General features: G+C 40.1%; 1 protein-coding gene across 2 annotated transcripts in view; it reads left to right on the forward strand.

Annotated features, from left to right (window-relative positions):
• Positions 1-717: 717 nt before the first annotated feature.
• Positions 718-26,472, forward strand: part of RPS6KA3 (ribosomal protein S6 kinase A3) — a 78,606-nt gene continuing 52,851 nt past the window's right edge. For both annotated transcript variants that reach the window (XM_076356505.1, XM_076356512.1), the window contains exons 1-2: positions 718-937; positions 14,313-14,369. In XM_076356505.1, coding sequence (XP_076212620.1) covers positions 866-937; positions 14,313-14,369 — 129 coding nt within the window. In that variant the 5' untranslated portion in view covers positions 718-865. The remainder of the gene's footprint in view (positions 938-14,312; positions 14,370-26,472) is intronic.

The raw sequence follows: 26,472 nt of genomic DNA on the forward strand, positions 1-26,472 counted from the left end.
GCCTGCGCAGTGGCAGCCCTGCGCCCTGGCCGGGCTTCCCAACGCGTTTCTAACAGCCCTTTCCGTTGGGGCTGGCCTGACTAAACCTCGTAGCGGCAGCCCTGAGGGTGACACCCCACACGGGCGCTCCGTATAAAGAACCGCGCCTCGGCCGCTGCCGCCCTTCAACCCGGCGGGCCGGCCCGCCGCTGCCCTGCACAACGCTGGGCAAAACCGACCGAGGCCGGAGAGCGGCGAAGTACGGACAGGCCACGCGCCCGGGCGCCCCGGCCGCGCCGCTCGCGGTCACCGAGCGCTTTCCCCGCCCGCCGGCCAGGGGCGGCGGCATGGCCGCGCCCGCGACTGACCCGGTCCTGCCCGGGCCTCCCGCAGCGCCGCTCTCCAGCCTCTCGCCCGCGGCTCGGCTCGGCTCGGCTCCGCTGTGCGCGGACGCTGCCTCCCGCTGAGCCGGGCGCACCTCGCTGCCCCCATCTCCCGCGGCCTGGCTCGGCTCGGCGGGCCGGGCCGCCCCGCCTCGCCTCGCCTCGCGGCCCGGTACCTGCGGGCGGCGATGGACCCGCCCGGCGGTGGCGCGCGCAGGCGCTATTGGCCAGGCAGGTACGGCCCGGGCGCCATGTTGTGAGCGGAAGCCGGGCCCAAGCGGCGGGCCGGGGGGAGGGCGGAAGCGCGGCTCCGCCTGGCAGCGGGGAGGGGGCGGGCGGAGGGACGGACGGAGGCAGTAGTGGGCAGCGGTCGCCGCGGGAGCCAGCCGGGGTGTCCCGCGCCCTCCGGAGGGGTTGTTGCCTGCCTCGCCGCCCCCGCCTCGCCGCCGCCACCGGGGTGCGGGAAAGCGGAGCGCGGAGGCTGCGGGAGCCGGGCGGGGAAGATGCCCCTGGCGCAGCTGGCGGACCCTTGGCAGAAGATGGCTGTGGAGAGCACAGCTGAGAGCAGCACCGAGGTACGGGGCGGGCGGGGGGGTGTTGTGGGGAAAGTTGTGAGGAGGGGACGGGACCTAGGCTCCCGCTGCTGCCGTCGCCGCCGCTCAAGGGACGGGCAGAATTTCTCGTCGCGGGCGCTCGGGGCGGGCAGCGCCGCGACTGCGGGCGGGGGGCCGGGAGGGGGCCGGGGGGCAGCGTCCCGGCGGGGGGACGGGGCGCCGAGCCCCCGGGCCGCTCGGGCGGGCAGCGGGGGATGAGCGTTGGCGCCTGCCGCCCGCCCGGCCGCTGCGCGCCGCTTCCTCTCCGGGGCACTGACTCACGGCCGGGACCGGCCGGCACTCCCCCGCGCCGGGGCTCGGGGCGTGTTTCACGGGACCGGGCTGCTCCCGGCTCGCTCCCTCCCCTTCCGCCCCCTTCCCCGGGAGGGAGTAACCTGCTTCTGCGGCGGCGGCCGACTCGGGCGCTTTTGTTCCAGCGCGGTGTCTGGTTACTGTCACGGCGAGTTTCCCTTCCCGGGGCGGCCCCGCCGCCTCCGCAAGCGCGGCCCGGGGAGGGGGGGCAGGAGGGCCGGGGCCTGCCCTCACCTTGCCCGGTGCCCTCGCCTTGCCGCTGCTCCCCCTGCGGCGGCTAAGGGCCGTCCCCGCCCGGTTGCCGCTGCCCCCTTATCTAAGCAGGATGGGGTTGTCTCTGCAGTTTCGCAAGCGTTTGGGAAACCGCAGGGTCGTTTCGCATGGGTAAAGCTTTGTGTTTGGCGGCGTTTATGGGAACGTCCCTGAGATGCAGCGCAGTGTGGTTTGCTGCTGTTGGTAGCGGGGAGTTCGTGTTGTGCTCCCGTCCTTGTTAGGCAGGACGCGTGTCAGCTTTCCTAGGCTGAGATAATGAGAATGGCTGGAAATTAGATTCACTTCTATCGGAGGCCATAGATGCCTTCAGTTATTTTCATGTTTTCCTACAGTGTACTACTGTGTTGGTTTGGATCTATGTAAACACTACACCTACAGTCAGTTGTGCTTGCTCCGTGATTCCCTAGTAGCCCACAATGCATGTGCTAGTTTGCAACCAGACTCCCATCTGAAAAGAAATAGCTTCCTCTGACAGTGCAGCTTCTACCTGAATCTGCCTCAGCTGATAGGCAGCCAGGCTGCTTCAAGTGATGCTGATTTGAAAGGTATGGACTCAAGCCAGCTCACAACAATTAGTCGCAAGGTTAGGACTTAGTCCTTAGTGCGCGGAGCAAAGAGAGAGAGACCAATGTAAAGTTTCTGCAGTATCAGAAGTATTTGTCCTTTTGATGTTTGTCTTGTCTTCCTTCTGCTTAAAGTGACTGTATCTCTGGGAGTCAGAAGAATCTGCAGTTCTCATCTGACAGGCAGATCTGTCTTTTAAATTCTAGCCAGTCACTGTAGTTACTTTTAAATTCTTGCCAGTTATTCACTGACTTCTGAAGTGGTGATCTTTTTTTTTTTTTTTTTTTTTTTAAATGGGGAGTAACTGCAAGAGTATTGTGATGCTTGGGGGTGGGGGAAAAGGTGGTAGGGGAGACGTTTGTGCAAGACTACTTAGACTAATGATTTAGAGAAAAGATATTAACTGTTACTTTAGTCTTCCATGCTCACTGCACGTAGTCTATGTAACTTCAGTAGTGGTGTATATGCTGGAAAGGTAGCAAAATAGATTACATTATTTGAAATGTGTGTATGTGCATGATTAATTATACCTTGTTACTTGTTTTAGTGTATTTCAGGCATGATTTGGTTTTAAGCTGCTGTCATAAGCTTCTTGAAACAAGTGTATTTTACCTCTTCCTAAAAAAAATAGTTAAACACTTACGTTGACATGAGTCTACAGCAGTTTATCACCAACAAATTTTCTAGGACTGCTAACAAAACATGAAACAGCAATGAACTGACAGGTTTGCATTCTAAGGCCATAGTCTAGAATAAACACTCGGTTCTTGAAAAGACCAGATTGCACCTGTAAAAAGCTTCTCATATGACCCTCAGAAGGAAAAAGGTAGACTTAGAAAGGTTACTTACCTGAAATGAGTCTTTAAGAAAAGATGTTTTAGTGAAAGTAGATAAGTTTAAGTCAAATACATGTACAAATTACCTAAATATGTAACTTACATTTTCAGTTTGCATGAGTTATCTGTAGCATAGCAATACCCTAATTACAGACCCTATCCTGCAAGAGTATTCTTGGACAAAAATATTTTTTACATTCACCTGGAAACTCACTGTGATTTCAGTCATAGTTTGATAGTAATAATGTCTTTAGCTGTAATACTGAGTGAGGTAAAGAGTTTCCACTAACCTCTCAGATCTGCTGACACAGTTCTTGTAACACTGTTATCCACATGGAATTACAAATTTTTGAGCTGTAGAACTCAGCTCAGACACTTCCCTTGTCTTAACAACTCTGTGAGTTTTTATACTGTATTAAGTTTTTTATTTGTTTCCCAGTGCAGTCCTGTATTTGGTTTTATACTGGTACCACCGAGGAGGTGATTTGCTGTGATGTGTGAGCAAATTTAGTAGGAGGAATAGACTACCTTTAACTAGCATTACTTTGAAAGACAGTATAGTTAACCATCAACAGCTGCTGTAACTTAGATGTACATGACAGCAGATCTGTAGAACGTGGTCCTTCTTAAGAAATAATGCAAACAATTTTTTCTAGATAAAATACGGATTTACAGTTTTCAGAGATCAGTTGCAGGACTTCTGTTTCTACGTGTACAAATAGGTCAGTGATCCACATTGCACCTCTGACAGCTTTTTCAATGTGTAAAGTTGTTAGACAAATTATGTTAAAAATAGTGTATATAGTATAATGTGTGTTTTTGTTTTTAAAGTTTTATGTTTTAAATCACAACACCTTTAAAGCCTGTGGAATGATGCTGTGTTTTATTGACTCAGGGTCTACTCAAGATTTATCACAAGCATAGGTGTGTGTTTCACGGTGAGAATGTGCCTGTTATTTCAAGTCATCTGCTTTCAAGCAAATTAAGTATTGATGATTTGAGTTTGTATTTGAATGCCTGAGTAACTAGCCTGATCCTCTGATCTGTACACCCAGCTATGCATATTAATGTCGACTGGAGGAGAATGAATACAGTTATAGCAGCCAAATTTTGGACACCAGTACGTTGAAAGAGCTGGCCATCATAAGGAGATGCTGTTTGCTAGACTTTCTGGGAAGCATTTGTGCCATCTACCTTTAGGAGTTTTAATTTAGGTGTTCTAAATTGGCTGTGGAGAAAGTTCAGGTTTTTTCTGCTGCTCTTGACAGGGGATTTATGATCACCTATTTAGGTGTCTAAATAGATGGTATGAATCCCCTTTCACAGAATTCCTTGTTTTATCTTCTCTATCCAGAATTATTTGAACTTTGCACGAGACAAGGGGTGCTAGCATTTAATGGTCATGCTGATGCTTTAAAGAATCTGGTATAATGTAATTTTTGCTTTGTAATTCCATTCTGATGTCAATGTGACATTCTCTATGTCAATGTATACTTCTTGCGTGGAATCTGAAATTTATCAGATGGCCACCTGTAGCCATGAGGCTGTGGTTGTCTCTTTACATTCTTTACAAGTCTGTGTAATCAGTGTTGTACTTATGTTCCACAGGAACAAAGGCTATATTTACAGTCATTTCTGGTATAGCCAACACAGGTAGACAATTCAAAGCCAACGTGGAATCGCCTAAATGGGCTGATCTACATGGATTTTGAAGACTCTTTGTCATCTCTCCATTATAGGCAGAATTCTCTGCAGCACTCAGCTATCGCTTCTCATACATACCCGCTGTCAGTACAGTGCATTCGGAAGTCTGGGATTTTTGCAGATTTGTGGAGTGACATTTTCTTACGCTGGGTTAAAAGTGGCAACTGGCAATTTAATTCTCATCTAAATAAATAGTATACCCTGTATGCCACAAACTACTGTGATAGAGAGACAGATAACAGATGTTATATATATGTAAATACTGTCTTGAGAAACATATCATCTGCATGAAAGATGTTTAGATGTGTGAGTGTTTTTCTTCAGCTTTTTCAGATCCTTAATGGTACAATTTTACCTGCTCTGTTTTTTAGTTAACACATTCCTGCTACGTGACATAGTACTGATGTCCTGCTGTCAGTTGGGTGGGGTAGGAGGGGGCAGGTCCTGTACTCTGCTGAATTCAGTACCTTCATGCAGTATTGTGTGCGCTCCGCAGCTCTTGGTTTCCTCGTAGAAGGTGTTGAGTTTGACTTCTTGAATCGTTCTGTTAGGGGTTTTTTTTTGACATTGGCAGTTCTTAGCTTGTAATTGTTTTGTTCATTATAGCATACGTGATATTTCTCACCACAGCTGGGACATCTAACACAAAGTAGATGTAAGCAGACTGACATGTTTAAAGGCCTGTCTGTTGTCTTTGAATTGATTGTGATCTGTCACGGTAACTGTAGTTGTTTGTCAGTTGAAATGCTCAACTTAGATTCACAATGATACATAGACTAAGGTGGGTGTTTATTTCTGCACATCAAAAATACTAGCTTTGAGTTGATTGATCTTGGCAGATCTATCAACTTTAAGAACTCATTCAAGACTGGTTTTGGGGTTGTGGGTTTTTTTGTAGGTTTTGGTTTGGTTTTGGAGGTTTTCTGTTTGTTTTGTGTTGTTTTGGGTTTTTTTTCCCCCCCAAATATAATTCATAGCAGTATTCCAATAATGAAACTTAGAAGCAGTTTTCAGGCAAGAGTAAAACCTTGTAATTGTTTTTTCAATCTTGATGACTGTCAAGAGGGGAATAATTTAATGAGTAAACTGGGTAAGTTAGAATCTCTTCAGGGAATTTTTAAGTTTAGACGAACTGAAGTGGTTGATTACTGCAAGTATTGTGCTATATGCTTGCAAACATGATACTGTGCTACTTATTCTCTCCTTATTCTCTGAAATAAGATTAAATGCCTCACCCATTGGAATTGGGGGGGGGGGGGGGGGGGAACACGGAATCCTGTGTAACAGATGGGAAAATGAGGCTCAACAGCTTAGTGACTCCATCTAGCATAATTCATGGGGCCTGTTCTAGAGCTAGATGAACTCTGATTTCCAGGGACCTACTCCAGTGGCTCAACCACAAAGTTACTGCTAGCTCATTCTTATCAGTAACAGTTACCATATGTTCCCTTTGATGGAAGGAACCCCCTGTGGTATGCTTAATGCTCCACTTAACTCTTTTTAGAGGAAATGTACTGCTTTTTTTTTTTTTGAGTGAAGCAATTCAATTGTGTAAAAAGTAGCACGTGTCTTCTAAATACATTATTATTGTCTAGGTCTGTTTTCTGACACAATTTCTAAGGTTCCATTTAATTTAATTAAATTAATTAATTAAATTTCCATTTAACATTTAATTTCAAGCATTAATTTATTGGAACATGCTTAAATATATACAGAAGATGTGAAGAAATGGTATTTTGTTGTGATTTTAAATGTCCAGCAAAACATAGCTTTGAAAAAGAAAATCTTCTTTGTCCTGCAGGCTCAAAAGGTGGTGGTTTCAGGATGTAATCAGACCATGATGAATATTATTTGTATTATTCTTTACATAACATAATTGCCAAAATTAGTTACTGTTATAACTTAGACTTGCATGTTAAACAATTTTTTTCACTTAACGGGGAGTCTTTCTCTTCCTGTCTTCCAGCAGTTGACATTTGTTGTATAGTCACCTTGGAAATCCTGAATTTTAGGAAATAGTGAAGTTGCTCCATAGCTTAGTCTCTCTTCTTAGTAGAATTTATTAAAATAGTTAAATGACAAAATGAGCATAAATGAGTAATGCTTTAGTTGACTTCAACATTAAATTTCAACCTTTGTCATTTATCATGCAAAGAGATTCTAAGAAACCAACTCATGTCTGAAAACCAGTGTCTGTGTTGGAAGGAATTGCAGCACGCAGCCTTGCTGTGCCCGTTGGCTGCCCCCAACGCATGGGGGAAGGACCTGGCACGTACTCCCGTGTGTGTGCCGCAGTCCCCTTTGGAAGGAGCGCAGGCAGGCACAGGGCATTTCGGTGGGCCTGGGACTGCAGGAGGCAGTGAAGGTGAAGCATACCTGCCTTCTCATGCAAATACAGTCTTGGCAATAAGATTTATATGCTATCAGGTGCTAGTCACTCTTGGGATAATGTGTGTGAGCAGAGAAGGAATTTCTTTTATTTTCATATGTACAACAATGGTTGGATATATTGAAGTAAGTAATTTCTGCATGTATATTTCTTCTTCTGGAGCAGGTGAACAGAGAAGAGGTGGTGTGTTTTTTGGTTGGCAGTTTTTTCTTTTTTTTTTTTTTTTACTAAGGCTGCTGAATTGGTGTGTTAAGTATAATAATTTACCGCCCATATAGGTAGGGAACTAAATGAAAATTTCACTTTCCTGGTGGGTGTGTTTTGTTTTGTTTTTCTGAACAAATGAACATTCATGGTTTGGAGCTTGGTTTAGCTACAGAAAGTGGTTGGCCTGGACAAAGATTTTATGATACTATATGTCTGGCATCTTGGATAATGCAGTGGCACTTGTCTGACTTCAAGCTGAGTTAATTCAGAGAATTAAACTCACTGAGAGCTGCAAACTTTTCTTTAGTTTCCTTTCTGACCTGACTTGGCACAGAGCTGGACAAATGCCTGTGCCAAGGAAAGTATTGCAGTGGAGGAAAGGGCACTGCTTTTCTGTATTGTTAAACTATACTCTTGAGTCATATTAGATAAGAAGGTGGTAGTGTAAAGTAGATAGGATACTTGGGCAACTTTAACTATGTGATTTCGTAAACCCTAACTTAAGGAAGTTTGGCTTTCTACCTAAATGATCTGCATGTTAATGGCTTATATCTGAGGTTGATTGTCTACAGAGAGGCAAGTTTCAATGTCCTGCTGTTTCTTTTAATACTCAGCAAAGGAAGAAGTCAGTCACCTTAGTCAATAAAGTTTAGAATAAATTATGTGGAATTAATGGAACTTGAAGTAACAAAGTTTTATATAAACGAAATACTTGCAGTAATAAAAATAAAGGCTCATATCTTCAGGGTTTTGTTTGATTTTTTTCCCAAAAAAATTTAAGGACTTTTTAATATTTGCGTGTACTATTTTGAACATAGTATATGCAAAATGTATTGAATATATGCTATGAGAGAACAGCTAAAGATGTCTAAGATGATAGCTCACTTCTGTTACTTATATACAATAAGTTTTAATCAGGTCAGGATTTAGGTAAGTGCTTTGGGTCTGTGTGGCTTCACAGCTCAGGAGTTAGGGCACAAGTCATTAATTCAGATCCTATTAAAGCCTTGGATTTTAGTTAAGCACTGGAATAGATTGTGAAAACTCCATTACTGAAGATTTAAGATGGGGTTAGACATAAACGTCTTGTGAGCGACATTGTAGGAATAGCTGATCATGCCTTGGTGCACTGAGATAGATTGGATGACCTCTCAAGGTCCTCTCAGTCTATTTTCAACTATTTTTCTGCGGACCTATGAATTTTTTCTCAGGGTAGCTCATTGCTGCTTAGAATAGCAAGTTTGAGCGTGTACAGTTTGAAAAGCTTTTGCTGAATGTCGTTCCATACAGCACCTTGCGTTGCTAATAGCAAATTTGTTACGAATGTTTCAGTGAGAATACTGCATTCTGTGCTGCTTTGAAACAAGCCAAGAGCATCGTTACAGCTGTACTCAGTTCAAGGATGGCATGGTTCTTGAGCTTTATCTGTCAGTTCAGAGTCCCTTGAAAGCATCAGTGTTAGTGCTCAGATCTATATATGGCCAGTGTTTTAATGACTAAATAATAAATAATACCGAAAGTTCTTGTGTGTTTTGAAATATTTATTTTTGGTCTCCTAAACTTTATTTCAGAAGGTTTAAGGGGGCGGGGGGGGGTAGTTTTTTATTAAACCCTATAACTGTATTTAAAAGTTGTTGGGTAAGTCTGGAAGTTTTGGTAGCTGAAAACTAAGAATTACCTGGGAGAAACTTCAGACTTATCCAGGTAATTTATTTAAATTATAATTCCAAAGCATAGTTAAATCATTGCCTATGTTACTCATTGGCGTGTTAAAACTTCTAGATAATGATTTTTAAGTGGTGTGATTCAGACGTCTTATCTTGTCTGCTTATTTGTGTACTCAAAACATCATCCTGCACTGATATACAGTTCATAATTCTTGATTTGTCCAATTGTTAAGTCTAAGAATATAACTCTTTTTTATTATATTTTAATTAGGGGGTATGGTTCTGCTAAAAGGCACCAATTACACGGAAAAGACAATAGTTATATAATATAAGGAACTCTGTTAATAGTGTAAAGACTGGTTACTAACTCATATGCTCAAGCCCAATATTAATAATTAGGAAATGTTGACGTTAATGGCGGAAGAATTATACCAAAAGCTATAACTGGTATCAATTTCATAAGGGGTTTTAAAATAACTGACAAACATAGTCGGGTAAAAAAGTTAAAATATTTGGCAGAGAGGCTACTTAAACATCCCAAAATAGTCTAGCAATAGTCTAAACACAAAGCAGAGATGTTTTGGGGGAGGAAGAAGATATGTGGTAGTGTCTAATATTGAAGAAGTTTTACGGACAAGCTTATGTCCTTCAGAAAAAAATTCTATTAAAACTGTAGGAAAGAACATAAAGTTCAGCAAGGTAAGTCCAAATTAGCAGAACTTTGTTTGTAAACAGAATGTGAGAATGGAGATACTAAACTAAATCTAAAAACTTCAAGTGTATACTATCTGTAATATTAGTGATGAAACTAACAGGAAAAATAGGAAAAAATGAGTACTACAGGAAACATAATGATTTGTCCAGTTAATATTTCAATTAATATGGTTTAGATACCTGTAAAAAACCTGTGTGATGGGAATGATGAATACCTGACGTTATTATTAAGATATTCTGCACCAAATTGGTAAGTTCAAATTGCTGTTATGGGTGCTAGATGGTGTATTTTACATACAAGATTACCCATGTGGGTCCAGTGCTAATCAGAAGGATAGATGGGAATAGCATTAGGTTTATTGTGCAGGTGCCCAAGATAGTACAATTTTGCCAGACTTCTGAGATGAGTTGGATCTGTTGCAGTAAGTGTTGGAACCATAACTTTAAAAAAAAAAAAAGAGAATTACAAGTGACTTTAAGACTGTAGTTCAATATATAGTTGTAGTGTGTAAAGTGCAGGATATTCCCTGCTTCACAAAAAGTGGTTAATTGATTATGGGTGGGATGTGGGCTACATTTCTTGATGTACTCCTTTCTTACAAAGGATTTAGTATGATTATATTTTCTCAATACCAATACCCTAACATATGCCACTACTTGCTACCTCTTGGTCCCTTCCAGTGCAGTTATTTACAGGCGTACGTTACTGGTCAAGAAGTGAAATAATCTGAATTACAAAAAAAAAAAAAGCCTTCTTTAAACTGCCTTTTTGCCAGGAAAATCAAGTACTTGATTATATCTTGAGAGTTCAGTGGGTTTAAACCTGTAATTTTTGATTGCTAGAAACATTGATGGTTGACTTCCTGTTTTGTAGTTGATTGACTTTTGTGTCAGAGATTCTGTCAGTTCATATGGGGGACGTTCATGTACCAGCTGCCTGATGCAGATTCCCTGATGTTTGTCTGCTTTATGCTTAGTTAGGGAACCTGTAGGATCTCTTTTGTGTTCCTGTCCATATGCCTTCAGGAAAGCTGCTGGAACCCAATTGTGTTTAAGTATTCATTTCTACCAATTCAGTGAAATGTGGCAATAGGTTTAAAAGCTTTTGGGAGTGAAATTTGTAGCTAACTTAATGTGAATGCTTCCACTGGAAAACAGAATAGGAAAAGGAATTTGAGTGGATTGGAAGAGCATTTTGTTAGATTACGTTTATAAGGGATGTGCACCCTCCTTTCATGGCGTAAATTGATTGCTGATGTGTTTAGGTGTAACTAGAAACTTTCTGTGGACTTCTTCTGTTATTTTTCTTATAGTTCTCTTGTGCTGTCATCTGAAATAGGTTCTACTTTTGGAGCCAGAGTACTGGAAATAACCAGATCTTTGATCCATTCTGCTTGCTTAGTGTCCCACTACAGGAGGAGCGCAACTGAAGAATAATCAAGACCTAGAGTCTCTGTCTTTTGAATTAGACTGATCTGTACATGGGAAAAATATATTCCGCCTTCTTTTATTCTGTATTCATCAGACTATTATATCTAGTCCCAATCTGTTATGTCATTTGAGACATGCCCTTGGTTCTAGTTAAATACTAGAGGGAGTCCATGCCCAGCAAAATGGAACCTATTTCATTTGCTCACCTCTTAAGCATGCTGCTGACCATCTCGCTCCACGGTGGTTTAAACATTGCCACTTCCGATAGGAACCTTTTGGCTTTACATTTTAACTTATAAGGAAGGCAGTACGCTTTGTAGACTTTCTGAATACACAGCTGCTTTCCATTTAATAGTATCATATACCAGCAAACCATAAATCATATATACATATTCTTCTTTACCTTACACGGTTCAGACTGTTCTGAGAAAAACTGGTTCTACCATCCAGTGATTTCTTTAGCATAATCATTGCTTGGGTAGACCTATTTAAAAAGATCTTGCTAATCCAGTGATCCGGCTCAGACATGACTGTATGGCGCACATGCTGACTTCTTGAGTGTTTCTAGTTCCAATAAGTGTGTTTGGAATGCATTGCTTGAATCCAACTGAAAAGTAACTGAAAGTAATGCAGGAAAACATTTAGGTTTTCAGGTTTTTAAACCTGAAAACCAGATTGTACAAAACAGTTCATTTGTGTTGCAAAAGTTTGCTGTGTTTTTTCTGGTAGACTGATGAAATGTGGAAAAAGTCAATGAGGGTTAAAGATCAGAGCCTTTTTAAAAACAGAGGTTGATCTTGCCTTTTTGTCTTCAAAGAGACACTTGTCTCAAGTTTCTGATGGTGTGTTCCACTTTCAACTATGTTTCAGTTGCCTTAAAATAGTAAGCATGAAATCTTAAAGCTTACCGTGTAGTAAAATCTTATGTAACCTGCAGTTAATGTACATTATTATTCAGTGGAATGATTGTTGTAGCAGGAATCACTATTTCTGAAAATCTGCATGTGGAGTCAGTTTAGAGCACATGGCTTTGATACACAAATTGCCCTGTTTTAGGCCCCAGAGTTTAGCCATCATTAGTTGTTAGGACGTTATAGACTCCTCCTTTCCAGCTAAAATCAATTGTCTTATTTGTTCTACTGTTTTTTGTCTCATTTTTTCCTATTGACGAGATATTTCGGAAGCTGTCTTGTAGCATGAGCAGAATATAGAGATGTATAGCTAAAATACGAATGTTAATTTAATTTAAATATTTGCCATAAATTTGAGAAAAGGGAAAGTATGTGACTTGTGGCCTTGTGTATATATAAGTATACACAATATGTATATATTATATATAATATATATACACATATATATACATATACACAATATGCTTCCTTGTAAAGAGGCTTTATTAAAAACACCCAGTTCTGTTACTTAGCTAAGCTGGTATTTTTATGGTTTTCTATTTGATAATTTCAACTTTTTATGTATCTTCAGGAAGGATAGTACAATATTCACTGCTTGTACACTATAAGTAAAAGATGCTACAGTGAGGGGAAATTAGGCTTTTTGGAGCATCATCTTATGAAATTACTCTTCGTTGTACAGCTAGGTGTAACGCTGACTGCCCTTAACTGAGACAGCTCATAAAGATTATATTCACCTCTGTAGTAACCTATAACATGTGAAGCTGATTTCTTACTAGTCCTCCCTCATGGAAAGATGACTTTTAGAGTAGACTAGAGTCATACTAGAAGTCTCTAGTATCTTCCTGAAGCCAGTTAAGATGAGAACATGGCAGTGTTACCATGTGCCTGAACTCTGCACTGAAGACACAATCAGAAGCCGAACATTCTTCCCCCCCCATCCCCTTAAAAAAAAAAAAAAAAAGCCTGTATCATATTTGGGCAATCAATAGTTCTCATACTTTAGCTTTATCCAGCTGCATCTTTTAGCAAAAAAATGCTCAGGCGAAAACTTGGTAGAAAGCTGGTAATCATCTGAGATTGAACATTCAATGTATTTGCAATATTTGAAAATTAGAATTCGTAAGTTGTTAGGATTTAATCTGTCACTTCATATAAAAGATTCTCCTCCAGTCATGTGCAAGCTGGAAGACTATATTCATCAGAAGTTGTTACAGAAAAATGTTAGGAAGGTTCCACATAAGAAGTCTGCTGAAAAACTGAACCGTGGGAAGGAAGGTGTAGAATGAAGTTAAAATCTCTGAGCAGCTTTTATTACCTTTCCAAGATCTAGAAAATATGTATCCATACACGCATGTACCTTATTTTAAGTAAATTAAATTCTAAAAAAATAGATTAATTGGGCCTTTTGTTCTCTAGGGAAACAATGCAGAAATGAACTTAAATTCTGCCTCCAGTGGTAATGGAAAATGTAACCATTTTTAATAGTTTTTCATTTGTTTCTAAAACAATATTGAATTGCTGTTAAACTTTAGGAGCAAACTAAGAATTAATGCCCCAGGTGATATCCTGTACCATAACTTGGGAAATACGTATTTTTCCTTACAACTTGCTAATATTCATTCTTGTTGTGTAAGCAAGGTCATTCTAAGTCTTTCTGGGAAAAATGTCTCTTAGAGATTCTCCAAGTATAGTACCACTGACAAGAAAAAGAAAGCATTTGTCGACCAACAAGGTATTTAAGCTTTTTAAAAATCTGTATAGCTAAATTTCAAATTCAAAAGCCTATTCCTGTATGGCTTTTTAGAATGGTCCTTAGAAAAGTACAGAATGTAGTAAATGCTGGCTAATAAAATTAGCATTGTGCTCATAGTTTTTATAAGGCTATACTGTAGTTATAAATGTTCTTGAAGTAATCATGCTAGAGTAAGGGCTGGTTGTTGCTATATAAGGTCTTGCTCTTAGAAAGAACCTGTTTGTTCTTTGTGGCTTTTTGCTGTTCAGTCTTCATTAGGTTTAACTCTTCTGCAGAAGTTGTAGTAGTGGAAATAATGTCTAGCTGTGTAGTAGTAAGGCTTCAAATGCCAGATTGTTTTATATATTTCTTACTCTGACTTCATCCAGTATGATAATACACGAGGATCAAAGAGAAAGTGGCATTGCGTGCCAGCAATATGCAGTCTTCTGTGTTTACTTTCAATGATTTTTTTTTAATAGAATATGGAGAAGAGAACACTTGATCCTATAGAGTAGCACGCCATAAAAGCACATCTGCAATATATTTATTTTTGTACTTGGATTCAGCATTTCCAGTAACTTGCTGTGTCTTTTTTTCTTTTTTTTTTTCAGAATGGACAGCAAATTGTGGATGAACCTATGGGAGAAGATGATATCAACCCACAAACTGTGAGTAAAAGATGGTTGTAATAAAGATAGATAGTACAATATTGTAGCACACTGATACCACTTAATTTACAGGCATTTTGCCACTAATATTTTATTGTTTAGGTTTACTTGACATGAAGTGCAATCTAGGATTCTGATATTTTTGAGAGAGATTCTTTCTCACTGACTCTCTTGTCTGGTTCGGTATCCTACTGTTTGTTCTGGTGAACGTTTATGCTTTCCCTAGTATTTCTGTATGATATAGGCTCTCCCTAGTATTTTTAATAAGAGGTAGGCTTTCCTGTGGAAAGCACAAAGCTGAATATGATAGAAATTATAATTGGGTTGGGGAGTGAAAAGTTTTGATAGTAAGATGTGGCTAGTTAGAGCATTCCTGAATAGGAAGGGAGGTTGAGCTCCTTTTTTCTTATCTTAGCAAACCTTAAAAACATGTAGTTCTTTCTTATTGTCCACTTTTCCTAGTGCCAGCAAGCAAAGCACTTCCATTGGCTTCTGTTAGTCTCATCAGTGCATAGGTGAAAATATTTTACATCTGTGAGTTCCAGAGTATGCTTTATTAATAGTTAAGGTTTCAGTTGTGGGTCGCGTCACAGCAAAGGATTCTCTTATGCTTAAATTCCACACAGGTTCCGTTGCAGACACATGTGCACTTAATGTATGAAATACGATTCTTTCAGAGTAGTAGTGTACACCATAGCTTTTACCCTTCTAGTTTGATATGCAAGGTGAAACAGCAACTATCACCTTTGCTTTTCCATACTGTCATAAGATTTCTTGGCAGTATCTATCTGTGCCCTTTCGTTGTTAGGATTAGTCATTTCATATTTTCCTTATTGACCTGTGTAAAACTAGATTATTTGCATAATAAATCTTCATTAGCCTGGAAAATTCTTTTTATTCCCTTTCTCCATAGAACCAAGAAACCAAGATACAAAGTTTTAGGTCTTCTTCCTGGGCTTCCAGTTGAAAAGTTTAGAAATGTCATACTGGAGTGCATTTAAGAATAGCAAAGCTAGTCCATTGAGGCCCAGGGGTTTCCCAAGTCCTTCCTCTGTTGATGTGGATTCCAATTTTCCTCTTGTGTTGCTAATTTGGCTAAGTTGGAGTGGAAGAGAACTTCTGTTCATTGGTTTGGAGCTGACAAAGGCTAAGGGCTCCAGAAATGTTTGCATGGAGGTATTCAAAAATGGTAGCTGTAGGTATCAATTTAGATGGTGACTTGAGACCCCTTCCCTGCCTCAGGTAAGATGTTAAATGCTGAAACATGCTTAGTGAAATTCTCATAGTGATGGAATAGCCAAAGGCAGAGGCTGAACTACTAATGTAGATCTTGAGTGTTTGCTGTAAATCAGATCTGGGCAGTAAGCATTAGAGAGCTCTGAACTAATGCATTGTGAAGCACATATAGGCGTGTCGTGGATGGAGTGAGACTGCACTTCACTCATAAGAGAGAAGCAACAATACACTTTATTGATATAAAATGTGAGTTAACAAAGGTCAGTGGTAAATGTGACAGTGATTTAACAAGATTCGATGGCAAGGTACACTTGATTATTTACTGCATAGAAGACGGGGTCAGACAACACTGTCAGGGAGACCCTCCCATTGAGCCATGAGGTTCAGAAAGGGCCCCCTTGCTTTCTAAACTCCTTCTCAGAGAGGAATCTAGGTGCGACTGGATCCAAACCTAGTCCCAGACTTGGTCAACGGTTTATGTCTAAAGGATTATATATGCGCAATTAATCCTTTATATCACTTAGCTAAGATTTCAAAGTTTAGCATACTGTTAGTCACTTACCAAGTATCTGTTATGGCAAGGTATCTCTCAACCTCAAGGTGTAAACTTGAGAGGCGTCCCTACTCAAGGGGAGATCCTGCCGTGCAGCCCGCTGCCGTGCAGCCCGCTGCTGTGCAGGAGGGCTCAAAGGGCTCTTGGGCTGCTCACTATTTATAGGGGTAAGATGATTGACTCATAGTCATATTTGCATACCGATAACTGTGGTTAGGTGGGTGTATTTCTCACAGTAGCCCTTGGTTATTGTGTTATCTGGACGCAGCTATCACGACCAGCATCCATTATGACTGCCCCTGGTAGTTATTGCTTGAGCAGGGTAACGAGAGACAAACGTCAAGTTGGGCAGGAGAGCACACCATCACAAGGTGTAGAGTGGTCACTCTGAGCTTGAACTAGCAAGTGAATGCAGAAAAACCAGGTATCTATCTCTTTTTTTTTTTCCTTCCTTCCCAATAACTTTTTTTTTATTTTAGCTATCTGTAAATTCTAGAAGCCCATACCTCATATTCCTTTCTGCTTTCAGCTTTCAATAGTCTTTCAGGGGAAGATCAAGGGTGTGGAAGGACTGTGAAACTGTAGTTGCCATTGGTCTTGTAACTGAGAGGCATTAATCAAAGGAATTCTTAACCCAGGCTTCTTGAAAATAGAGGTTGCCGCTAAAGAGAAGATCACAGTCAGGAAGGTTCATTGATAATTTAAGTTCCTTATCTTCGTGTCAGACTTGCAGTTTACAAAATTTCATAATGTGAAGATACCAGTGAGTTCAGGTTTCTTATTGCTATGCCTGTGACTTTTTCTCAGACATGAAGGCAACTTTAGTGTTTACCTGTAGTTTTGTGTTAGAGAGTACACAGAATTTTTGGAAGTCCACATTTGGTTGCAGTTCAGGGTCTGTATGCTGGTATTGCATATTGTGCAGACTTCAGCTTGTGATTAGATGGTCAAAGCTGTTTCCATCTCTGCAGCATGGATATAATTGGAAAGCCATAGCAGTTTCTCTCTCTGCTGAAGTTGTGGACAGAGCCAGTTTAGATAATGAGTGGAGATGCCTTTTCCATGCTTGTCTTCAAACATACCAGTAACAGATGTAGCTCTTAAGCTGATATGAAAATTAGGAGATTAAAAGCCTGCACTACATAACTGCTTTTGATTCCTCCTCATACCATGCAATGCTCTACTGCCTTTAACAAAAGGTGAAGAAACAAGGCAAGTGCTGACAGATTACTCTAAAGTAGTGCAGTGTTAAAGAGTAAGAAAGGAACAGTATTTGTGTGGTTAGAAGGCAACACCAGAAGGAGATCATTTGTTCTAATATTCTGCATAACATAGACTACAGTGCTTACTTGAATTCTTGTTTGAACTAAAATATTTGGTTTTGGGAAAGTGCTCAGGTTTGGTCTGTTAATTTATTCTGACTAGTGCCATCTCTTGATGATAGTTTCCTTGTTTTGAGTCTGTAACTTCACCTTCTTCCTATGAGCTTTTTTTGGTTTGTGTTTTTCTGCTAAAATTATATTCTTTATCTGTTGTATTGGGTTTACATGACAAGGTTTTGGTAGCAGGGGGGTGGCCTCTGTGAGAAGAGGTCAGGGGCTGCCCCACCATGCAGGACAGAGCCAGTTCTTGCTGGCTTCAAAATGGACCCACCACTGGCCAAAGCAGAGCCCCGCAACGGGGAGGGCCAGTGAGAGAGTGGCTGCGTGGGTGTCTGGCAGCCAGCCAAGGTTAACCCACCACAACTATAAAATTTCTCACTCAAGATTTGATAACTGCAGGATTACTTACAAGTGGTTTCCTGTACTTTCTTCAGATATTTCCAAACTGCTGCTTTTCTGGGGAGCAACCTATTTTAACACAATATCATAGAATCATTAAGGTTGCAAAAGACCCTTAAGATCGAGTCCAACCGTTAATCTAACACTGTGAAGTCCAGCACTAAACCACGTCCCTAAGCACCACATCTGCACGTCTTTTAAATACCTTCAGGGATGAGGACTCAACCGCTTCCCTGGGCAGCCTGTTCCAATACTTGACAACCCTTTTGGTGAAGAAATTTTTCCTAATATCCAATCTAAACCTCCACTGGCGCAACTTGAGGCCGTTTCCTCTCATCCTATCGCTTGTTACTTGGGAAAGGAGACTGACACCCACCTCACTACAACCCCCTTTCAGGCAGTTGTAGAGAGCGATAAGGTCTCCCCTCAGCCTCCTTTTCTCCAGGCTAAACCCCAGTTCCCTCAGCTGCTCCTCACAGGACTTGTGCTCTAGACCCTTCACCAGCTTCGTTGCCCTTCTCTGGACACGCTCCAGCACCTCAATGTCTTTCTTGCAGTGAGGGGCCCAAAACTGAATACAGCATTCAGGGTGTGGCCTCACCAGTGCCGAATACAGGGGCACGTTCACTTCCCTAATCTTGCTGGCCACACTATTTCTGATACAGGCCAGGATGCTCTTGGCCCAGGGGGCACACTGCTGGCTCATATTCAGCTGGCTGTCGACCAACACCCCCAGGTCCTTTTCCGACAGGCAGCTTTCCAGCCACTCTTCCCCAAGCCTGTAGTGTTGCCTGGGGTTGTTGTGACCCGAGTGCAGGACCCGGCACTTAGCCTTGTTGTACCTCACACAATTGGCCTTGGCCCATGGATCAGCCTGTCCAGACCCCTCTGCAGAGCCTTCCTACTCTCAAGCAGATCAACACTCCCGCCCAACTTGGTGTCGTCTGCAAACTGACTGAGGGTGCACTCGACCCCCTCATCCAGATCGTTGATAAAGATATTAAACAGAACTGGCCCCAAAACTGAGCCCTGGGGAACACCACTTGTGACCGGCCACCAACTGGAGTTAACCCCATTCACCACAACCCTTTGGGCCCGGCCATCCAGCCAGTTTTTAACCCAGGGAAGAGTACACCTGTCCAGGCCACGAGCAGCCGGTTTCTCCAGGAGAATGCTGTGGGAAACTGTGTCAAAGGCTTTACTAAAGTCCAGGTAAACAACATACACAGCCTTTCTCTCATCCATTAAGTGGGTCACCTTGTCATAGAAGGAGATCAGGTTAGTCAAGCAGGACCTGCCTTTCATAAACCCATGCTGACTGGGCCTGATATGACCATCAAAAAATTAAAACATTTCTCTAATATTCTTTCTGTCATGCTTGAGCTACTTGGTTAAGGTTGTTTTAGCTTTTTAATACCTCAGACCAGTATTTTAAGATTTTATTTTGCATTTATTTCTAGGTTGTGGTGAGTAAAACATTGCCAACAGTGATGTAAAATAATCTAGGGTTTTTTTACACAAAAATTACTATGGCTCCTCAGTCAGTTATAGCTGGAAGCTAGCCTTTGCTGTCTGTCAGCTAATAAAATACTACTTCAGCTGGGATGTGATAGTCTTTCAGTGCTTCATATCTGTTTTGGTGCAATATAAAGACTAATTTTAAATTATCACTGAAACTCGTTTAAGTTCTTCTGTTTAACTTTGCACTAAAATGGACTTAGAGCACTTACATGGTCACTGACAATTTATGAAATTTTTCAGCTGTAACTGAGGATAGTAGAATGAACAGGCCTAGCATGTGCCAGTACATCAGGTAAGAAGACGAAATATTTTGGTAGGTGTGTAAGGTATGCAAGTTCAGGATAGAGAGAAAGTTGCCATAGTTCTGTGGAGGCAGAAGGTGAAAACTTGAAATACTGCATCCTTTTGCTGTGTTAAGTATTTGAATAGTATGCTGATAATGCAAATCAGATAAGAAATTTAAAATAAATATTAAAGCCTAACACAGTTTTATCTACATAGGCAGTCTCTCTAGTATTCTCCGTATCAAAAGATAAATTTCATTTGGTTACATCCCTGTTCTTTTGGTCAAAAGTAAAGTTAATTGACAGGAGAGTCTGAGTTGCATAGCTTTGATTAAAATTTGGTAGTTTGTTTTAAGAAAAGCAGGAGCTATAATGATACATACCTGTTTCTGAGTAGTCCAAGATGCTGTATGGTTCCTTAAAAGAGGAATCATTCAGTATTCTAGTTTTATTACAATGAATATACTGGTTATATCTGACTTTATAGCTTGCTGTCAACATTTTTTATCTGATGTATCTCATAAATGATCTGGGTCCAGCAGGAAATAAATGTAAGAACAAGTAAACAACTGGCTGAAGCTTGACCTACTGTGAAAGCTTAAGTGAACATTATTGAAAGAGGGGAAGCTATTTAAAGCCTTTTATTTGCTACCTTTCTCACTCTTGTGCTGTCTGCCATTGCTTTGTGCATCTCTGTGTCCATAGAGATTGAGTAAATTAACTGGGCAAATTAATTGTTTTGAGCTCTTACAATCATGATGCATGCTTTTCTACTAGCTAAAGCTAACCAGAAACTACAGCTGGTCCAGCAAGTAGCTTCCCATTTTGTATATATGTGAAGAGCATATTGTGTGCTGTGTTCTTTGTTCCGTTCTGTTACCTGGATTCAATTTAGCTGTTAAAACACTTACTACAACTGATGTATTATCATTGCACTCTACTAGCTTAAGCATAATTAGTAGACATATTAGGTTCCAAGCATTTGTGAAAAGTTGTTTTCAGTAATACTTTGTAAGTTGCAGAAAAACTCACGCATATTTCTTTTTGGTAACCTACAAGGACTGAAGACTACTTTTTTTTCAGTACAGGTGGGAGTGGAACCTATTCAGGCTCAAACAACGGGGATGAAAAAGTAAACCCTCTCTCCAGTGGAGGTGGTTGGTACACTTCTTGTATGCTTTAGTAGAACTTTAAACAAAATGCTACTTTTAAATAAGCAGAATTAAAGCATACATAGAATTAAATAGAAATAAAGCATAAAGCAATATATTAAAATATGATGATCTGAATGATGAAAAACTAAATCTCAGTAGCTGTCGTCCTCTTACTAAAAATATATAACTAAGACTGTAGTCAGTGGGTAGTCAAAAGGTAGTGTAAGAAATGCTTGCAAAGAAAAGTCAGTAGTTAAAAACGTCTTTTTCATTTCTTTTTCTCTAATAGAATTTAAATAAAACAACTGTTTGCAGTCAGGAGAGATGAAAATTATGACCTTTGTCTTGCCAATCAGTGTTTAAAAAGAAGAGTTTAGAAGGAAAATGTGGTCTTAGAAAAGGCTTTAAGGTACATTAGAAAAATAATTTGAAGCATGTGGGCAATATAGTCTCTTCGTCGAAGTACTGAACTTGATCAGTCAATTATATGTAGTAATAACGTTGAGATTCTATATTATACATGCATGTATACTGTACAATTTACCATGAAACTATAAAACACTGGTCAACCTGGGGGAGGGAGGTGTCAAGATAAGGACAGGAAGATCACTCACCAATTACAGTCATGGGCAAAACAGCCCCCCATCACTCAGGCAATAATACTAAAACCGGAGTAATCTGGGGTGATCTAGTTTTGTTGTGTCACCATCCATGAAAATAATGAAAGATAAGAATGTTAAAATGAAGTAATTCAACAAAAAAAGCATAATTAAACTGACAAATGTTTAGATTTTAAAACATTTGAGAGAGGCTTTAACTGATTTTTAGTTTCACCTCAATTTTTAATATTATAGCATTGTACTAGTGAGAATTCTTAGTTTCAAAAACTTCGTTTTGTATTTTGGCAGGTTGCAGCACTGTTTCAGGACTGTTCCAAACTTCTGTTGGATATTGCTGTTTGGGTGCTCAGTAACAGTTTCCGATTACAAGAAAAATCATGTGTATTAACATCACCATGAACATATTTCTGATGATTGTTTTGATATATTTGTTCTCCTTTTGCTGGCATAACCTTTACCTTTCAATTTTCTGGGTGTGTATTTTTGTCAGTATTTTGATGTAAATTCTTGGCTCTGTGGTAGAGGTTGTAAGACACAGCTAGAACTTCTTAAATATTACAGAAATACTTGGGTTCACAAGTATTCATAGATTACTGAGTTTGGGATTTCTCATTTTTTACGGACTGATACTTAATTTTAGCTGAAGCAGCTACTTGGATAGCTTATCACTAGTAAAACAGTGACAGGTTAATATTTTTGTAGTTTTACTGAGAGATGAGGTATACAGTCAAGTTATTCTTACACATTCTTGAATGTGTAATTATTGCCTGTTCATATGGAAATCAAACTGAGGAAGCTTTCTTTACAGCCATAGCAATGCAATTGTTTGAAACCATAATATTGCATAATTCAGTATATAACAAGGAACATGTTGTTGAAGTAAGTTGTAGTTTCTGTTAAAGCCAGACAATAACCTGCCCATATAATGAAACTGTCCACTGTGTAATGCAGTGAAGGAAACAATCTGGGTTACAAATACTAAACTCGGACTTCAAAGTGGTCCATAATTCTTACATTCCTTCTAATGTATTTTACTAAATACATTTAAATAGATGTACACATGTATTTAACTCTATTTTACAATCAAATAACTTGATTCTTGAACAAATAAGTTTCTCAAGCAAACCATTTACATCTGTAAAACTTGAATCCAGTTATTCCTTTCTCCATGCCCAAATTTTCCTTTGTAAAAGGCAAAATACCTTCCCCCCCCCCCTCTAATGTAATGAAATTGGAAGTTCATTATCTTCCAAAGCACTGTGCTGTGCTGCAACTTGGATGAATTTTGGTAGAATCTTACAGTGATGTGCATGCATCTTGCCTGCGTAAGAATGGACTTAGTGGTCCTCGTGTAAGAAGTTACAGCATCCTTGTAGACAGTGCAAAGCTTTTAGTCTGAGATGTTAACTGTTAGATATCAAACCCATATAAAGAAGGCAAACCCTGGAATATTTTTTTTTCCCCCAAGACGTCATCAGGTGTTGAGGAAAGGTTACAGCAAAGCTCTTTCATTGATGTCTTCTAATGGATTTTCTGAGCGGCTTATTTTGCACTCCGTGTCTTAGGTGCAGCATACTTTCTGGATCTTGGTCAGAAAATTGAATAATTTGAGAGTGTAAGCAACATTAGAAGTCAAGCTGCTTACTTGTTACATGAAGAGAAAACAGATGGTAGCCCCGAAAAGCCTGTAAACTAGCAGATGGAAACTGCCACACCCCCTGATTAATAGAATATTGCTGCTTTGGCTATTCAAACATATTTATTATGAAGAGAAGTATATTATTCAGCTTCTGAAAATTCCAAAAAGTAGCACTCTCTGTTCCTCAACTGTTGACCTTCATCAGATGAGAGCTTTTCATTCCTTATGTGTATTCCATCTTTGTTTTTTCCAGGTAATTGAAGGCAATCTGTACTACAGAGCCTTGCTTGTCTAGCAGCATCAAGACTTAATTTGCATTATTACACTTCTTGGACTGACGGTATAGGAAGATTGTCAGTCTACATAATGGACTCCACTTAGATGAAATGCTTCAGCTTTTTCTGGTTATGTGTAAAAGTGAGCATGCCACTGTGGCGTGTACATTTTATTCAATAAAACTTATGGATTCCCACATGTTCTGTACTGCTTTGAGTTCCTCCAGCATCTTTCAGTTCTCCTGCTCTCTGTGGAGGCTGTGAGCCTCATTCTCTTGAATGTCTGGACAGCAAGTCTGATCACATTTTCTCTTCTTTTTTGTAAATTCCGAGCATCCAATTTAAAAGAAGAGGAGGAGAAGATGAGAGATGAACTTACTTTATATTTCTGTACTGGAGGACGAAATGCATTGTGCAAGTGGAGTTCTGCAATTGGCAGAACTGTCACTGACTGGCATAGCAAATTCCTTTTGTTTTGGAGACAATTGTGTTTCGTGATAAACATGTATAATACAAATCCTTATCAAAGACTTCAAGGTAAGGGGAGCAATTTGCAGGAGCAATTTGTCCTGGTTATCACAGACTTCCCTGTTGGGGACTGCTGCCCTCTAACCTGTCTCCTCATACGAAGGAATATTTAAAAGGGCAAGCTCTCTTCTCAGAGATTCTCAAAATGAATTATGTAGCATATATCTTAATGTTTCTGGTTGGCTGGTAGTGCTCTTTGGGAACCATGCAGGCTTTATTCTCCCAGAACACAAGAAATTTCTTCCACCTGCTGCAGACCCATGCCAGTTATAGGAGAACTATTGTCGTGAAGTAACCCTGCTGACCCCTGAGCACTGTGCTTTGTACTTCACTGAGAGGTCACAAAAGGTTTGGGAGAGCAGTAGTCAGTAATTGGACGAATGCTGCAGTTGAAATGCCTTATTCCTGTCACCCTTAGTAGATACAGCTTATCTGCAGCAGAATACGCTCATACCCTTACAAGAAAAAGAAAAGAAAATGGTTATTTACCCAGAATATCTTTTCAGCTTTAAACAATGTTACACTTAGTGTAGGTCTTACCACTTACTCTCCAGTTCTGCTTTTAGCTCTCATTGCTACCATAGAGTTTAACTTAGTGATTTGGAGATTCCTGATCACTCTGCTTTTAGTGCATTCATCCATGTTCTTGACAAGGTAAGGCAGGGAGCTTGAATGGTCTCCCACTTATTTATTTAAATTTTTAAGTCTTCAGAGTGCAAACAACTATATTGCTGTTAAACTGCAATTCTTATATTTCAGTTTTGAGGAGGAAGTAGCTGGAAGTTTAAAACAATTGAAGAGAGGAAAGCTTCAAGTAATTTTTGTACCATTTATGAAATACTTGAAATCCTTGTGTTGCAGTAACCCCCTTGTGTTCAAAGAAGCTTTGTTTATCCAGAAACAAATATTGAATCTTTTTTCATGCTGTGTTACTGCTGTTGTAGTAGAGACTGTTTCTTCCAAACAGGCTGTAACACGCTGGACTGTAAAAAGTACATTGTAATAGAGAACTCAGGTTGTAGTAGTAGTTACTGAATGCCTGTGTAATCTATAATAACAATTGTATATATTCAGTACATAAATTTGAAAGGTCCATCCCTGGATGTGACATAAAGACCTAGAGGAGCACCAGAGAACACAAAATGGCACATTTTTGCTTGTAGGGTCCTGATAAAGCCAGGGATGAAGGGTCTGTATTTCATCTCTGCATTTGGGCAAGAGGGTCTTCGCTCATGCTGGGGAGACATATAATCCAGGTTTTAAAGGCAAAGTTAGAAACTGATACTGTAGGCAGCCAGGATGTGGTATAGAGATAGAAGCAACATGTTCTGTCACTTAAATAAATTACTGGCTTTGTCTTCTGAAGAGGAATCAAAATCTAAAAAAAATTGCAGTAATCCAGATATTTGTTAGAACCCAGTCAAGGGAGGTAGTTTGGAGGGTTTGTTTGTTTTAATGTCTTGTGCAGGAAGAAGTACAGTATTTTGCTGTATGTTTCCTTTGGTACAGAGTCACTAAATGGAATCACCTGGCTCTGTTTATAGCTGAGTACCTGTATATGCCTTTGACTAAATGTTGTTACTTGCCTTTATTTATTTATTGCTTGAAGAAAAGCAGTCTTGCTCCACATTCTAATGGAGCATGCACTATGTAATTCAGTGTTTTTAATAAATATCAAAAAAGCTAAAGATACTGTCAATATTCACAACAATAACTTCTGTACTAAATCTAGAGAGAGATCAAATTAAAAACTTCATCTCTAGCTGTTTGAAGTAATTAGATTGAATTCCAATTCGTAGAAACATTGGAAGTTTTTTTTTAAAACATTGAAAGAAAGCTTAGGTATTTTTATTACTTTAAGAAAATCTTCACTCTCTACAGAGCAATATAATATTGGTGCATAAGTCAGACATTCGAGCTGGGTGATCCAATTCAAATAATTTCTGCAGTCTGTCTTGGCCTAACCTCTCTAACATCTGTGTAACATTTTCTATGTGCAGAATTTCGAAGGGCTATGTGCAAGGTCTGTTTGGTCCTCTAACAACTCTAGTAAATAAAAATAGTCATTAAGCATAAGCATACTGCGTTCTTTGCATTGATGTCTAAAAAGTAGTGTTATCTGATATCTTAAAATATTTTGTAAAATTAAGTTAAAATTAATAAAAATACAATTATCACATGTAGGACTTAAAATAGTTGCCCTTCTGCTTAACTAGTGAAATGTTGCATAGTAGCATGATTTCTGAAATAAATGTTGATCTTTTTTGTTCTTTTCTGGGAACCAGGAATAAATAACATCTGCAACAGCATGTTGCTATCTGGCAATCTGTTTAAGTTTCCTGTGCTGATCTCTACAGCATCAGCAACATGAGTACCACTGCTGCCCAGTTTTTCTTTATCATGGGGGGGGTGTGTGTGTGTGTGTGTGTTTAAAAAAAAAAAAAAAAATCAAGGTCTCTTTTTCTTTTTTTTTTTTCCTTTTTTTGACCTTTTTTCTCCCCTTTCTCTTTCC

The sequence above is a fragment of the Aptenodytes patagonicus genome, chromosome 1, assembly GCF_965638725.1.
Source record: "Aptenodytes patagonicus chromosome 1, bAptPat1.pri.cur, whole genome shotgun sequence".
In the NCBI taxonomy this organism is placed as follows: domain Eukaryota; kingdom Metazoa; phylum Chordata; class Aves; order Sphenisciformes; family Spheniscidae; genus Aptenodytes; species Aptenodytes patagonicus.